Below are 14939 nucleotides of genomic sequence, written 5' to 3'. Positions count from 1 at the left end.
AACTTTGCAGGAAGGTAACATTTTATTGCAGATACTACAGCCTTTAATGAATAAAATTGAGAACGTATACCATTCAGAGTGTCTCACAAATTATCAGGGAAGGACACACTATAGAAACCGGACACCTCAGTCTTCCTTTTTACATAGAGTAAAAATTCATCCAACATTTGTCCAAAATAGTAATCTGTGAATAATTTTGCATCACAGAAACAGTCAATAAATAAGTCCTCAATATTTCTGTTATTCTTTATCTGTAAGGGCTTAAAAATATCTATATTTATGTTGTTTGCATACATCTTTCAGACCTCTTTTCCTCAGTGATACGGAGTCAAATATATGTTCTGTATGTATATATATTTTTGAATTACTGTGGATCATTGTGAAACCTCTTGTCCGAATGGCATACTTAAGATTTTTGAAACAAAATCCTGTTTATAAGGGAAATGCATATTCATATTTACATTGAAACACCCTGCCACAGGCTCAAACAGTTGGAGGGCGAGGGTAAGTTAATTTCCAAATGATCCCTCAGAATAACATCTGAAACATTTTGACAACCCGGCCATTTCTTGAACGACTAAAAGTAACAAGGGACACAGACTCGAGCCCAGTCTATTAACTGCCAATCTCAAAGCTTGGGTTATGCTGTACATTACCCCACCCTGCTCCCTACCCCCAACACATACACGCTCCACACACATACAAACAATCCAATCTAGAGGCTTACGCTCCATTGATCCAAGAACTACCTACACCTACTAGCACCTAATTTAGCTGATTCTTGGTTTTGATCAGATGACCTGTTTGAAATGTTAACATGGAAACCAGCTAATGTAGTATATATAATATTCATACATACAGCATCCCTGACCACAGATGGGAAAAATAAGACTGACTTTTATGAATGTCGACAAATAAATGCAGTTCTTGAATTCGCAAGAGTATTTTACAAAACTCAAACACATTGAAATAACACTGGATTTAAGAATGTGCTCTATAGAATGACTTAAATCACGGTTGTTTTTACAAGATTATACCATTTAAAAAAAAATCAACTATAAACAAGATTTTGATGAAAGATATTATGAAAATTAAAAGGAAAAATTTCTACAAAAATAAATACCCAGTGTACGTCAGAATAACTTGGTATACTGCAGACAAAAGCACTACATTCAAAAAAATAAGCAAAGCTACAGTATGTCTATAAGTTTCACTTTCCCCTGACTATGGCCTGACACCTTGGATCCAACATTTCTGTAAGCACATGAAAAAAAGGTATAAATAAGACATTAATAAATAAAAACAGAATGAATAAAACATAGGTAATTCTTACTGTTAGTATAAAAGCATTTAAAAAGATCCTTCGGTCAAATCAGTTCATAGCTCTGTCTTTTTGTTCTGTTTTCTCGAGTGCCTTTTCATACAAAAATATCAAAATCAGTCCATCTTGTCATAACTCTCTACTTGAACTGGTCGGGGATATGTCCGATCTGAGACTGCATGCTGCTGGTTGGTGGACTCGAGATGCCCTCTGACCAGTCGGACATGTTAGAATGCGGGGAGGAGCTAGACCATTGGTCGGGAGACCCGGGGGAGGGGGTCAGAAAGGGGTGGTCGGGGACCTGTAGCTGGTGGTTCGGGGTGTTGTCCATGGGTCCGGAGTAGCTGTGCTGGGAGGGAGGGGTGAGGTACTGGGTGCTGGGCAGGTTCTGGCTCATGATCTGGGTCTCCTGGGGTAGGATGGTGTGGATAGGCATGGAGCCCTGGTTCCCTGTGCCCTGCTGGAGCTCTGAGCCACTCAGCTCGCTGCTGATGAAGTTCTGGCTGATGGAATGGCCACTGGTGCCAGTGTTAGAGTTCTGGTGCTGCAGCTGGATGCTCTGTTGCTGCTGCTGGAGCTGCTGCTGCAGGTTCTGTTGGTGCTGCATCTGCTGCTGCATCTGCTGCTGGGCCTGCTGCAGAAGGTGGGGCTGCGAGGCCAGCCGGGTGTTCTGCAGGCCCTGGTAGCTCATCATCTGGGACAGGCTGGTGGTGGGGAGCCCGTTGTGGAGGATTATGCCTTGCTGCCCGCCCCCCTGGTGCAGACCGCCCTGCCCACCGACAGGACCAACCCTCATGGGATTGAACTGGCTGGGCTGGCCCATGCTGGCGTGCATCCTGGAGAGCCAATCACACTGGCCATTCATGCCCCCCGAGCCGTTGGAACCTGACACAGGAAGGTGGGTGAGACGGGGCGGGAGTGGGTCGAACTGCATGTGTGCCAGCTCCTGCTTGTTGGGCATGCCCATGTGGTTGACCCCCATGTGGGGGTCGGACATCCCCTGGAGGTGGTTGAGCGACATGGACGGGGACTGCTGGAAGGGGGACGTCATCATGGGAGGGGACGCCACGTCAGAGATATACCCGTGTGGAGACTCCAGGGAGTCCACCGGGGACAGAACAGCTGAGCTATCCAGCACACTCCCTCCCTTCCCATCCTGGGAGGCTTTCTTCTTGTTCTTCATGTCCTTGCCGTCCTTGCAGCCGATGCCCTTGGCGCTGGGCTTGCGGGCCTTCTTGCCCTGGACCTTCATGCTGCCCAGGTAGCCATTGGGGGAGCAGAGAGGGGGGGACAAGGTCGTGCCCATGGAGCCTCCATGGCCATGGCTGTGCACGGGTGCACTGCGGACCAGGTTGTACTCATCCATGAGACGGACAATGTCGTGGTGCATCCTCTCTTGCGCAATGTCTCGGGGCAGCCGGTCCATGTGATCAGTTATCTCGCGGTTAGCAAAGTGCTCCAGCAGAACCTTGGCGGTCTCGTAGCTTCCTTCCCTGGCAGCAAGGAACAGAGGGGTCTCCTCCTGAGGAAGACACACAGTGAAAAACATGTTTACAGTGGGTCACAGACAGACAGCTCTCTCTTGCACAATTGATTGTATCTCAGTAACCACGTTTATATCCTTAGTTTTTATGCGAGCCATGTCACCATATTTTTAAGAAATCAAGACAGCTGTGATGGAAGTTTCAGGACAATTTGATAAACGCTGACAGATAATTTATTCGTTCGACATGGTGGGATGTTTTTGTGTCGGTAAAAGTAATTATGCGAGAAATGGTGGTGGAAACGCCAGAATAACCCTTATATAGAAGTAAACTCGTAGTCACGCGATGATATGGTTTATGGTCCTCCCACTACGACCCGGGAAAGCCTGCAGTTTATTAGGCTACAGATGAAATAACTTCTGATGAACTTTACAGGGTGGTGAACGTGCACGCTGATGAGCTTGATGCTCCTTTCCAATATTCTCACTCTTATCTATAATAATCTCATCATGTAGACTAGCCTACCTACACTGCATCTGTGAGCTGTTGGCTAGAGCACATGTGCCAAAACCAGATTAGGCACACTTGCTATTTAACACAACAGTTTTTGTGACAGAACTATCGGTAGAGTTGAAGATGCAATGGAAACACACTGAACTTCCGATTTGTATCCGGTAGATGAAGAAGTACTGTACATTTGTGTGCACTACGGCATCACGCACAGATTTGGAAACACACCACTGGTGGGAAAACGCGCATCTTTTTTTTTTTACAGATTTAAAAAAATATATTTGCATGAAAATGTCACCAATTGGATGGAAACCTAGCTACTGAGAATAACCTGCATGAATAACGGTTCAATAAAAAAGCAATGTAGCTTATGGAGACAGCTTATTCTATGGTGTTTTATCAGGCGGCAGAGACGCCTTACCTTGTTGTTCTGCATGTCCTTGTTGGCGCCGTTCTTCAGTAGTACGATAGCTGCTTCCACGTTGTTCACTGCTGCTGCCCAGTGCAGAGCAGATTTGCCTGGTGAAAGAGAGCGGGAGAGACAAACGTTCAGTACACATCAAGCCATGCCTGTCTAAACTGACCTAAAGAAACCTGACTATCATTTCTTTCCAAACCCCACATTATTTCAACATTTTGTAAAATAACATTTTTTATTTTATCCTGCCCATTTCCAATGACAAATGTAACTTTTGATTAAATTCATGGATCGAAAGTGCTCCACTTATAGCTCTGGTTGAAAGAGTACGATGACGCCAAGGAGCCAATAGAGATACAACATTGATATAAGAGCCCTACCGAAGTCATCGATAGCGTTGACGTCAGCGTGGCAGTTGATGAGCTCCTCCACCATGCCCTCCACTGCCAGGCGGGCTGCCAGGATCAGAGGGGTGGTGCCATCGTGCATGCGGGCATCCAGGTCTGTGGCACGATTCCTGATCAAAATCTACAGGAAGACACGAGCTGGTTAACCTTGTATGAGATTATCTATAGAGATACTAAGGAAGAAAGGTCACATTGCCAATCCAATACAGTAGATCTCTTTGCTACTCAAAACCACAAATGAGTCTGCATTTGACCCCAACCTGGAAGACGCCCTGAGCGTCGGCAGCCACGGCAGCATGTAGCGGGGTCTTGCCCATGTTGTCCTGGATGTTGGCATCTGCACTGGCCTCCAGCAGACGCTTGGCAGCGTCGGATCGGGCGTAGCGGGCAGCGAGATGGAGGGCGGTCTCCCCCGTGCGGTCCGTCTGACTGTGGAGTTTGGCACCCTGGTAGATGAAATCATTGATCACGTTGGCAGAGGCATCTTCCTCCTCCTCGCTGTTGCCGGTTTCCAGACCTCCACCACTGCAGGAGGCGATCATCAGGGGGGTGAAGCCATCTGGGCAGAGGGAGGGAGGGAGAGACCATACTTTAGGACCAGGGGAGTTGACTATACCTCAGCATTGGCAGTCAGTGCACTAGTGCAGGGTCAGCATGAGACGGAGCCCAGTTCCTGGTACAAACGGTAAGAGTCAGTACTTCAAAGCACGGGGAAGATCAAAACAAAACAACAAACAAATCGAATGTGGATTTGATGCGTTTGCCTGGGTGAATCATCACAGCTCTTTTCGATAACGGATTCTGATCAAGCCCGGCATTGGGGAGCTTGGGGAAACGGGCCAGGCTATGTGAAACCTAGGCAGCTGGAAAACTGAGCATTATCATCTCTGAGGGGAGGCTCAGCCAGTCGACCTGGATAGGTTTCTCCTCTTCAAAAGAATAGCGAGCCCCAGATCTCACAGATTCAATTCAGACTCATTGATCGGTTAGGGAGAGAAAACGTGTGTGTGCTGTGCTTTAGTTCGAGGAGCATGTTACTGTTGATTTTCTTAAAACACCCTTCAGGGGGTTTGACACTTAATAAAAGGGTGTTCTTGTATATTGGCCCGCTATTGGTTTGATTAATAAAGTATATGAAGAGATAGGCCTATTAGTGGTCCAATGATGAATGTAAGCAGGAATCAGGAAGGGAGTTTTCCCCTGGGCTCAGGGCTTCTAGCCGCATGCTTTGATCTGGATCCCCTTACCCTGAGGACACAGGGCTTTAGCTACTCCTACACACACACACACACACACACACACACACACACACACACACACACACACACACACACACACACACACACACACACACACACACACACACACACACACACACACACACACACACACACACACACACACACACACACATCTGAGGCAGAAAAATACCTTAAAATATGACCATAAGTTTAGTTTGACGTCTATACAAAGCAAGATTTTAAGGTAATATAATTCAGTTGAATAGGAATACATATTTTGTGAGTAATACAAATTATTAGAATGATCATATTTAAATACTTTGTTATTTTTTTCTTCAATATTTGTATCCACATTTTTCCTGCCACTTCTATTGACATCATTATGAAGACCTCTCATCTCTCCTTTTCTAACACCAGTACTGACAACTGAAATGTGACTCAAAAAAACTACTTGGTACATGACCTCTGCACCGTAAATATAAGAGTAGCTGGGGCAAAATACAACAATTCCATACAACAGTATTACTGAAGTCCTACACACCTGATACACACCAAATTAAATACATACATTCTATATTCACCAAAAAATAATACAATTTCATGAAATGTAATAATCAACTCAATCCTTGTCAGTAGACATTGAGGTAAAAAAAAGAAGAAAAAAACTCCCCAAAATCAGTCAAATCCACAGCTAAAATCTGTCTTAATTTCCCTAACGATGAAACAAGTGACTGAACACACCTGGTCCCCGTACGTTGACGTCCATGCAGTCGTTCTCGATCTCTCCCTGAGGGGGTGTGGGGGCGATGGAGGGGATACGGAGATCAGCCGCATCCAGGTGCTGCTGGGTCCACTGGCGGTGGTCCGTCTGGTCATCCAGGTCCAGCATCACCTGCTCCTCAAACTGCTGGAACCAGACCAAGGGGTGGACGGACAATCAATTAGCTCACACCGCATCCAAAGCATTTCATCTCAAACCTATTTGAAAACTAAGGTTTAATTAACCGACTTTTATATATTAAAATCCTGACATTCTGGACAATAAAACCAAAAGCCAATAGAAATGAGACTACATTTTCAATATCTTAATATTAAATTAAAGCGAATTAAATTCAATAGCTTATGTAAATGTATACATCTTGAAACGAAACTGAAATCAAGTGATATTTGAAGGCTATTATCAATGATGAAAAAGAGAAAATCCCTGACTGAATATATTTTCTTCATATATTTCTTTAGGTATTTCTTAAGAAATCCGTGTTCTACTCTTATTCCTGTCTTTCTCTCCAACAGTAGGTCCCAATGCCAGTATGTGGTGTCCTTAGACTTCTTACCCTAAAGCGCTTGGCGTCTGAAGGCTCCTCTTCTCCCCATTCATTCTGCTTGTTGTCCATCAGTGATATGTCCAAGGAATTTTTCAGTGGCCTGTGGTCAGACAGAAATCCCATTGAAAATCCGGATGCAGCACGTGAGCTAGCCAACTATCCCAGCTGAGCCCTCTTCCTCAGTGGCAGTGCACCAACACCGAAACAAAAGCATTGATTGAGCCCCCCCACCCTGTCCCGTCCCACCACTATCGCCCAGACAAGTCAATTAATACGCCCGTTACCTAAACCTGCTGCAACATTATCATTAATGATCCGAGCGAACACCGTTCACCCCTCTTTCTAATCGCCAACTACACCCCTCAGCCCCAAAAACTCTCGTTACCGCTCCACACCCTGCTACGACCAAATCCACGAAAAAACAAACTGTGACCCATGGTGAGAAAACAATGTGGTGCCGCATGGAAACCCGGGAAACTTACTTCAATCCCACCGAATCCTCCCCGACGGGCTCTCTCCTCTTCTTCTTGTTGGGCTCACTGGTCTTGAAGCCCTCCGGCAACCACAATTGGCCGTGCTCGCGACGACGCTTCCGTGAGGCGACCATCCCCACGCCCGCGAAGGCCAGGAGAGCCAGCCCGGCTAGGACCACGTAGATGGGATAGAGCTCCGACGGAAGCTGGGGGTCAACCTCACCTGGAGGGGAAAGGGACAACATGGTAAGGTGGACAGCAGCGGAGCCTGAGAAGCCAGGTAGGCAGGCAGGCAGGCGTTGGGTTGGTCGCAGGACTGCTAGTCCAGCTCCTCTAGTCTAGTGAAACCCCCTCCTGGAGCCTGGTCCTAGTTGTCCATGGCCAGAGCTACAACGGGAATGAGGAGCGCCGTTTGTAAAAAAAAGGTTGGTCCTATTCTGTAATCATCAGAATTGCTAACCACTTCTCATCAAATAGAGCTAGAGATAAAATAAAATATACAAAAAAACCACCACCTCCTCTCCCCTCTCAGCCCAGGGTACCAGGAGACAACTCTACCATTTCTTCTTTAAGGGGAAAAAAAGGGAGGGATTAATGAACTTCAAATTACTGCACGCGCTTTAAGCTGTAAAGACGAAGGATTTATTAGGATTTTCAAGATAACAAAGACTCCCAACTTCTAGCACACTCCCGATCAATTTTTCCCCTTCGCTTTTTTTCCACTAACGATTTTGAAATGATAAACTCTCCCAACCCAAACCCTTAGAGATGCATTAAGTCCTGGTATTACATTCAGCGAGGTGAAGGTTGCAGCAGCCTCACACTGTGGGATGAAGTGTGTGTGTGTGTGTGTGTGTGTGTGTGTGTGTGTGTGTGTGTGTGTGTGTGTGTGTGTGTGTGTGTGTGTGTGTGTGTGTGTGTGTGTGTGTGTGTGTGTGTGTGTGTGTGTGTGTGTGTGTGTGTGTGTGTGTGTGTGTGCTAGAATGGTGTGTGGATGGGGTAGGGGGGTGGATGAGTTGATTTACGGCAATTAACCATTTTGGAGCCTGAAGCCATTGGATTTAAACACAGACTGCTGCATTGATTGTTTAGTACATGTGATTCAAAAGTACATTTGTTTCATTGTTGAATACCAAATACACAATCAAAGAACACCCCATCATCACAGTGTGGTGTTGGAGGGTTAAGACCTAGGGGAAGAAAACCTTCACCGTGTGTGTGTGTGTGTGTGTGTTAGGGGTACAGTCCCGGGCTGTTTCAGCAGTACTCTTGGCCTGGTGACTGTTAGAATGGAAGAAGATAGAAACTCACTGTGAACAGCCTCTATGATGTAGGGAACGTTGAGGTTCCCACTGGAGGCCAGGGCCCCTAGGAAGGCTGCTACGTCAGTGGCACTCTGGAAGCACTCTGTGGACTGCTGGACGCACTGGCGGTTGTCAATCTCCAGGTACACTATGGAGCTGTGGAGGACAGAGTCATGTGACACACGTTAGACCTGATCTAAAAACCTCAGAGAGACGAAAGGATAGCTCAGTGGTTCCTGTTCAGGGAACTAGCAGCAGTTCTTCAAAAGATAGACACCAGTTTTCCATCACAATGGATGATTATACAACACATCGCTACCAAATACGTGAAAGGGCAGTTCACACAGAAACTAGCTCGACTTCCACGTAAATGGGAGGTTTGCATGAAAATTCCATTGAAATCCAGATTCCAAATGACGATTGTTCCCGAACATTTATCTCACCCTTTGATCTGCATGGGGTCCAGCTCCCTGCGTCTGCGTCTGCTTCCATTGGCTATAGTATACATGCTGTTCTTCATGGAGCTGAGAACGGTGTCAGGGATCTCTGTCCAGCCCACCGAGCGCTTCATGTTGTGTTTCTTCAGCTCCTGCTCACTGCCGTAATACGGGTAGATCATCGTCTGTCCCTTAGCGTCCTGCTGGAACACCACATTGGTGTGGATCACGCGGCTCAGCTCGCGCAGGAAGCCAAGCGAGTTGTTCCGGAGCTGGTCGGGCATGATGTGGACCACGATGACCAGGCGGCCCACCGCCAGCTTCTCTGGCATGTTGTTAGCACAGTCCAGACCGTCCCACTCACACTCTGCGTTGTTGCAGCCCTGGTCACAGTGGCCGTCCGCATAGTGATCTTTACAGTACTGGTCGTACAGAGGACTGGAGGGACAAGAGGAAATAGTATTATTCACTATGGCTTTTAATGGGATGTATATTGTTTAAATAGAAAGCTCAGACTGTTGTTCAGGCCTTGAACTGCTACTCAGACTTGATGTATTATCTACAGCATTAGCTGAATCAAGTGAGTTATAGTAGGTCTGGAGCAGAACCCTGCATAGCCAGTAGGTCTCAAGGTGGATTGGCCTCCCCTTATCGGGTATTGTATTCAGCCCCTGATGGCAAGCGTCTCACTCACTTGCACTGGCCCTCCAGGTTCTGACAGTCAAAGCCATCGTAGAGACACCCGGCGTTGTTGCACTGCTCGTCACACTTCCCGTCGTTGAAGTAGCGCCAGCACTGCAGGGACGACGTGCAGTTCTTCCACGGGTCGTTGAAGTTGAGCGAGCAGTCGCCCCCGTCCCAGCCACACGCGTGGTTGTTACACAACATATCACAGAACTTGTTCCCCTTCGTTTCCTCACACTGGGGGATCTCACAGCTCACCTCCACCTCCGGCGGGGGGGTGATGTCACGGCCGAACCCACCCAGGAAGCTGTAGTCCAGGATGTGACATAGCAGGCCGTTGAAGTTGGTGGGGCAGACGCAGTGGTAGTACGGAGCCTCTGAGCTGTACTCACAGGTTCCCCCGTTGTAGCAAGGGTTGGTGTTACAAGGGTTGTCTGTGGGGTATTCACACTCTGGCCCCGTGAACGAGGAGGTACAGAGACACTTCGGGTTCTTGTGTCCGGAGACGCAGGTGCCACCGTTACGACAGTGAAGATTGCCACAGGAGTGGGCATCGTACTCACAGGTGGAGCCAGTGTAGCCCTGTAGAGGGGAAGGAGAGGAAACGTGTCAATGTAGTAATACTATTAAATGTATTACAGGATGTTGAATGAATGAAAACACATCTGCTGAATGTCTCTTATACGGTGTCTTTGGCAGAACCACGGCAGCAGCCATGCTTGTGTGAACTTACAGGTGGACACTTGCAGATGAAGCCGTGAGGAGTGTTGCTGGCTACGGCACATGTCCCTCCGTTACGACAGGGTTTGCCCTTACAGCCGTCAAACACCGTGTCACAACGCTCTCCTGTAGGGTCACAGAGAGAGATGGTTACATCAAGGATATGAAACGTTCCCTTATCAATAAGACAATCACAGGTTAACGTTTAATGCCATGGAGCAGGAGTCTCCAACCCTGTTCCTGGTGAGTTACCCTCCTGTAGGGTTTCACTCCAACCCCAGGTGTAACTAAGCCGATTCAGCTTATCAACCAGTTCATTATTGGAATCGGGTCCACTAGAGTAGGGTTGGAGCGAAAACCTACAGGAAGGTAGCTCTCCAGGAACAGCATTAGAGAGTCCTGTCATATAGGGTAAATACTTATAATTTGGGACTATAGAAAAAATTAAAAGGTATTTTTGGGGGGGGACATTTCTCCTGCAAGTCCAAGGTGATTCGTCTCGAAAAAGACTATATAAAAAAAAGTCTACATTATTGTCCCCTAGTCTTTGCTTTCCCATACTCAACCCCATGAAATAACTGTTATTAACATGAAACTAAACCCAACCCTGCGCTGCAGTCACTCCAGCCAGATCCATCACATCACCCTCCTGCACGTTAAATATTACCTGTGTATCCAGTACGGCAATCGCAGCGGTAGTTGTTGGTGAGCTGGACGCAGTTGTGTGTCCCGCGGGGGTCACATGGGTTGGACAGACACTCGTTGACGTCACCCTCACAGCGCTCCCCTACGTAGCCGGCGGGACAGATACAGTGGTAACCTCCCACCCTGTCCACACACTTCCCCTTGTTGAAGCACTTGGGCTCATTGGTGACGGGGTCTGTGAAGGGGTTGCAGTCGTCTATGTTGATCTCACAGTGAACGCCTGAGAGGTAAAGGTCAGGAGGGAGGGAGGAAGAGGGGAGGCACAGTCAGCCTAAACACTCAGACGGGACACCATCAAGGCATCATAGGAGGATCCTACGACCTGCAATGGTTCAATACACATTTGTAATTTACCGTTTTGTGATGTTTGCTCTTGTTTGCTCCCTATATAACCACACTTTTTAGGGGGCAACATTCATTTCAACAGTACTTCAGCTGACCTACAAGAAACACACCCTTTGTGTCCAGGAGATAAATCAATCCTGCATTTGACGGGGAGGAGAGTTTCAGACATGTGCTGGACGCTGTTAAGCCCTAATTAATGAAGTGTGGTGGATTGAGAGAGGTAGGTAGAGAGAGAGAGAGAGAGAGAGAGAGACAAAGAGTGGGAGTACGGAGAGGAACAGAGGAGTGAGGGATAGAGAGTAAGAGAGAGTGGGAGGGTGGACAAGAGCAGAGGAGAGGAGAGAGGGATAGAGAAAGAGGGATCAGGCACCAGAGGAGAGGATGGACGGATAGAAGTGGGAGATGGTGTGTGTGGAGGTGGGTGGTGGGGCTCTGACCTTGGGTTCCCCTGGGACAGGAGCATTTGTAGGTATTGATCAGGTCAATGCAGGTGCCCCCATTCTGGCACGGCTGGGAGAAACACTCATTGATCTCGTTGGAGCAATTTGTACCGACGTATCCTGCCACGCACTGAGAGAGGAGAAAAAGCCAAATCAACGACTGACATGAAACAAGGCCGTTTCTGTTTACCTGGCTGTTTTTGCCAGTTTTCCACACAGGTCAGGAAATTCTCCTTCATCAGAGATCTCCACAAATGAGCAGTGTGTGGGTCTGTTTATAAACATCCTTCACCAGTCTAGACAGTGGGGGTTTAATAGGGAGAATCACTTAGAAAGGACACCATTACACTTATTTACACGACCCAAAAACGTGACGATCATTTCAAAGTGAGAATGTCTGACAATGTTTCTACTAGACCAAGACCAGGAAACACTTCAAAATAAACATTTCTGGGGGCGTAGAATCACTGTTCAGCCTAGGTATCGTTTCACCATCAGGTCACATTTGTTATGCGTTTCACCCAGGGCCTGAGAAATAAGTGGATAGTGCTGTGTTGCCAGTGAGCAGCCTACCTTGCAGGAGTACCCTCCTAGGAAGTCAGTGCAGGTGGCTCCATTCTGACAGGGGTTGGGGGTGCACTCATCCACCTGCTCCTCACAGTAGCTGCCAGTGTAGCCCGCCTGGCAGTGGCAGTAGTGGGTGTTCCCAGCGTCCAGACACTGGCCTGAGTTTCGACACAGAGCGACTACCTCCACACCTGGAGGCGGGAGGGCAGAGAGAGGAAGAACATGTAGTCAGGTGTTTATGTTACAGGTGTGAGATTGATACTAACACAACAAAAAAACACATCCAACCTCATACATGCAGGCGTTCACACACACACACACACACACACACACACACACACACACACACACACACACACACACACACACACACACACACAGTGTTACCTCTTTGTTTGGCTGCCACCTCGCAGGAGACGCTTGGCACATCGCAGTAGAGCCCTGTCCAGCCGGTCTGGCACTCACAGCTGTAAGTGGTGCCAGTCTGCCAACAGGTGCCCCCGTTCTTACAGGGAGACGAGTCACACCAGCGTACCAGATTCTGAGGAGAAACAGACACACCATAGACATAGTTAGTCACTAGGTGAGTAGACAGGTGAAAGTGACTGGAAATGTACACGGTTGTTTCGCAGCTACAAACATCATTATAGCGAACGTTTGTAGTGCGCGTTAACTTAAATGTATTCATACCACCTTCGTTTAGCCAAGTATTTGATTCCTAAAAGCACATTTTATTTGACAATAGCAACATGGTATATTGCCTACAGCCAGTATAAAGTCACATTTTACTGGGCCTACACTGTACCTGGCAGTTGAGTCCAATGTAGCCCTGGGGACAAGTACACTTGTACGTTCCATAGCTGTCCTGGCAGGTGCCTCCGTTCAGGCAGGGCCTGGAGTCACACTCGTTGATGTCGTGTTGGCAGTAGCTGCCAGTGAAGCCAGGTGGGCACAGGCAGGTGTAGGTGTTGATGCCGTCCAGACAAGTCCCACCGTTGAAACAAGAGCTGGGGATAAAAGACCATCAAAACATCAATAAAACAATACCAGACGTATCATGTTAAAGCCGGATTCAATGTTTTTATTAGTCCAATTAGTAAAGTGACTTAATAAGTGTGAACATCTTAGGCTATAACAGGATAGTCATTTAGTGTTATTAAACTTTCTGCCACAGGGGGCAGAAGTGGACAGGAGAAAAAAAGAGTTTGGTCAAAGCTATATTCATCGTTTGTGACAGAGACGCAACAGGCCATGTGAGGGAGATAAAACAGAAAGAAATAGGAGTCCGAGCTCTCTTCACCTCTCAGTGCAGTCAGGTGTGTTGTTCTCACAGTGTATCCCACTGAAGCCAGAGGGACAGGTGCAGGTGTAGCTGTTGACACAGTCTGTACAGTTGGCTCCATTCTTACATGGGTTACTGTCACACTCATTGATGTCTTCCTCACACTTAGTGCCACGGAAACCAGGCAGGCAGGTGCACACAAAGTTGTCCACTTCGTCCCGGCAGAAACCTCCATTGCTGCAGGGGTCTAAGGACGAGAGCGAGGAGGGAGAAAAGTTAGCTGATAGCTTAGCACACTGGCTGCGGCTCAATAGTCTCGATTAGCTTCCTTTCTTTTATTTTTTTCTCTCCTCCCACTGATCACAAGGCAGATGTTATAGAGATATTTTAGAGGCCTATCGAGTTTTTAACCTATCAGTCATAAAAAAAGAGCCCAGGAGAGGGAGCAACTTTACAGAATTGAGACATGGCCACTGTCTCATATCCACCTGTTTTCATGAGGAAGTCATGAAGATGAGAGGAAAGGAGACTTACTGGGCTTGCAGTCGTCAATGTTGGTCTCGCAGTTGCGACCAGCGTAGCCGGCCTTGCAGCCACAGCGGTAGTTGCCTTTGGTGTTCTCGCAGGTGGCCCCATTGAGACAGGGGTTCTTCACACACTCGTTAATGTCCACCTCACAGGTCTGGCCTATAGACAGTAGGGGAGAGGAGGGAGGGGCGAGGCTTACTACACATACATCACTGAGATCGTTGCCCATTTTTTTTAATAGATATTTTGTCTATTTTCATATGTGTATATAAATGCATAAGAATGACACAATCTACTATTAAGATATTGCTCCATCACCTTGCCAGCCCTCTGGACACACACAGGAGAAGTTCTCGTAGTCCTCAGACTCCTGACACACACCTGCGTTCTTGCAGGGTTTGGTGCTGCAGGGTGCCAGCAGGGTCTCACAGTTCTCACCTATCACACACACACACACAAACTTTTAGATAATGGACATTAACTATGCTCAATATTAAAATGCTCATATTATTATCATGTCTAATACTATTGTTTGTCGGAACCAGAGTATCATGACAGGAAGTAGTGGGTGTCTGGATAGACCGCCCTATGTAGATAATGCTTTCATTGGACATTTAAACACTTCATTCAGGAGGATATCAGGAGGCTTCTTGCCCACAAAGCTCTGTGAGTGTTCAAGAGCAGAGCTGTTTGGGCCTGCAGAGACAATTCCCTTTCTGTTTTCACGACACCCAGCGCGGACAGGAAG

General features: G+C 47.3%; 1 protein-coding gene across 2 annotated transcripts in view; it reads right to left on the bottom strand.

The window, feature by feature from the left end:
* LOC129826112 (neurogenic locus notch homolog protein 1-like) overlaps window positions 1–14939 on the bottom strand; it is a 45388-nt gene continuing 30449 nt past the window's right edge. The window contains exons 16-34 of one of the 2 annotated variants that reach the window (XM_055886445.1): window positions 14510–14629; window positions 14198–14350; window positions 13682–13910; window positions 13187–13388; window positions 12769–12922; window positions 12388–12572; window positions 11812–11944; window positions 10992–11249; window positions 10338–10450; window positions 9615–10186; window positions 8927–9358; window positions 8491–8639; window positions 7189–7402; window positions 6716–6806; window positions 6123–6288; window positions 4401–4699; window positions 4114–4261; window positions 3737–3834; window positions 1–2843 (exon numbers count right to left, since the gene is read on the bottom strand). In XM_055886445.1, the coding sequence (XP_055742420.1) occupies window positions 1461–2843; window positions 3737–3834; window positions 4114–4261; window positions 4401–4699; window positions 6123–6288; window positions 6716–6806; window positions 7189–7402; window positions 8491–8639; window positions 8927–9358; window positions 9615–10186; window positions 10338–10450; window positions 10992–11249; window positions 11812–11944; window positions 12388–12572; window positions 12769–12922; window positions 13187–13388; window positions 13682–13910; window positions 14198–14350; window positions 14510–14629 (5099 nt within the window). In that variant the 3' untranslated portion in view covers window positions 1–1460. The remainder of the gene's footprint in view (window positions 2844–3736; window positions 3835–4113; window positions 4262–4400; window positions 4700–6122; window positions 6289–6715; window positions 6807–7188; window positions 7403–8490; window positions 8640–8926; window positions 9359–9614; window positions 10187–10337; window positions 10451–10991; window positions 11250–11811; window positions 11945–12387; window positions 12573–12768; window positions 12923–13186; window positions 13389–13681; window positions 13911–14197; window positions 14351–14509; window positions 14630–14939) is intronic. The other variant, XM_055886446.1, reaches the window with a different exon arrangement.

Source organism: Salvelinus fontinalis, chromosome 28 (assembly GCF_029448725.1).
Source record: "Salvelinus fontinalis isolate EN_2023a chromosome 28, ASM2944872v1, whole genome shotgun sequence".
In the NCBI taxonomy this organism is placed as follows: domain Eukaryota; kingdom Metazoa; phylum Chordata; class Actinopteri; order Salmoniformes; family Salmonidae; genus Salvelinus; species Salvelinus fontinalis.
This window is presented reverse-complemented; position numbering and strand designations above follow the sequence as displayed.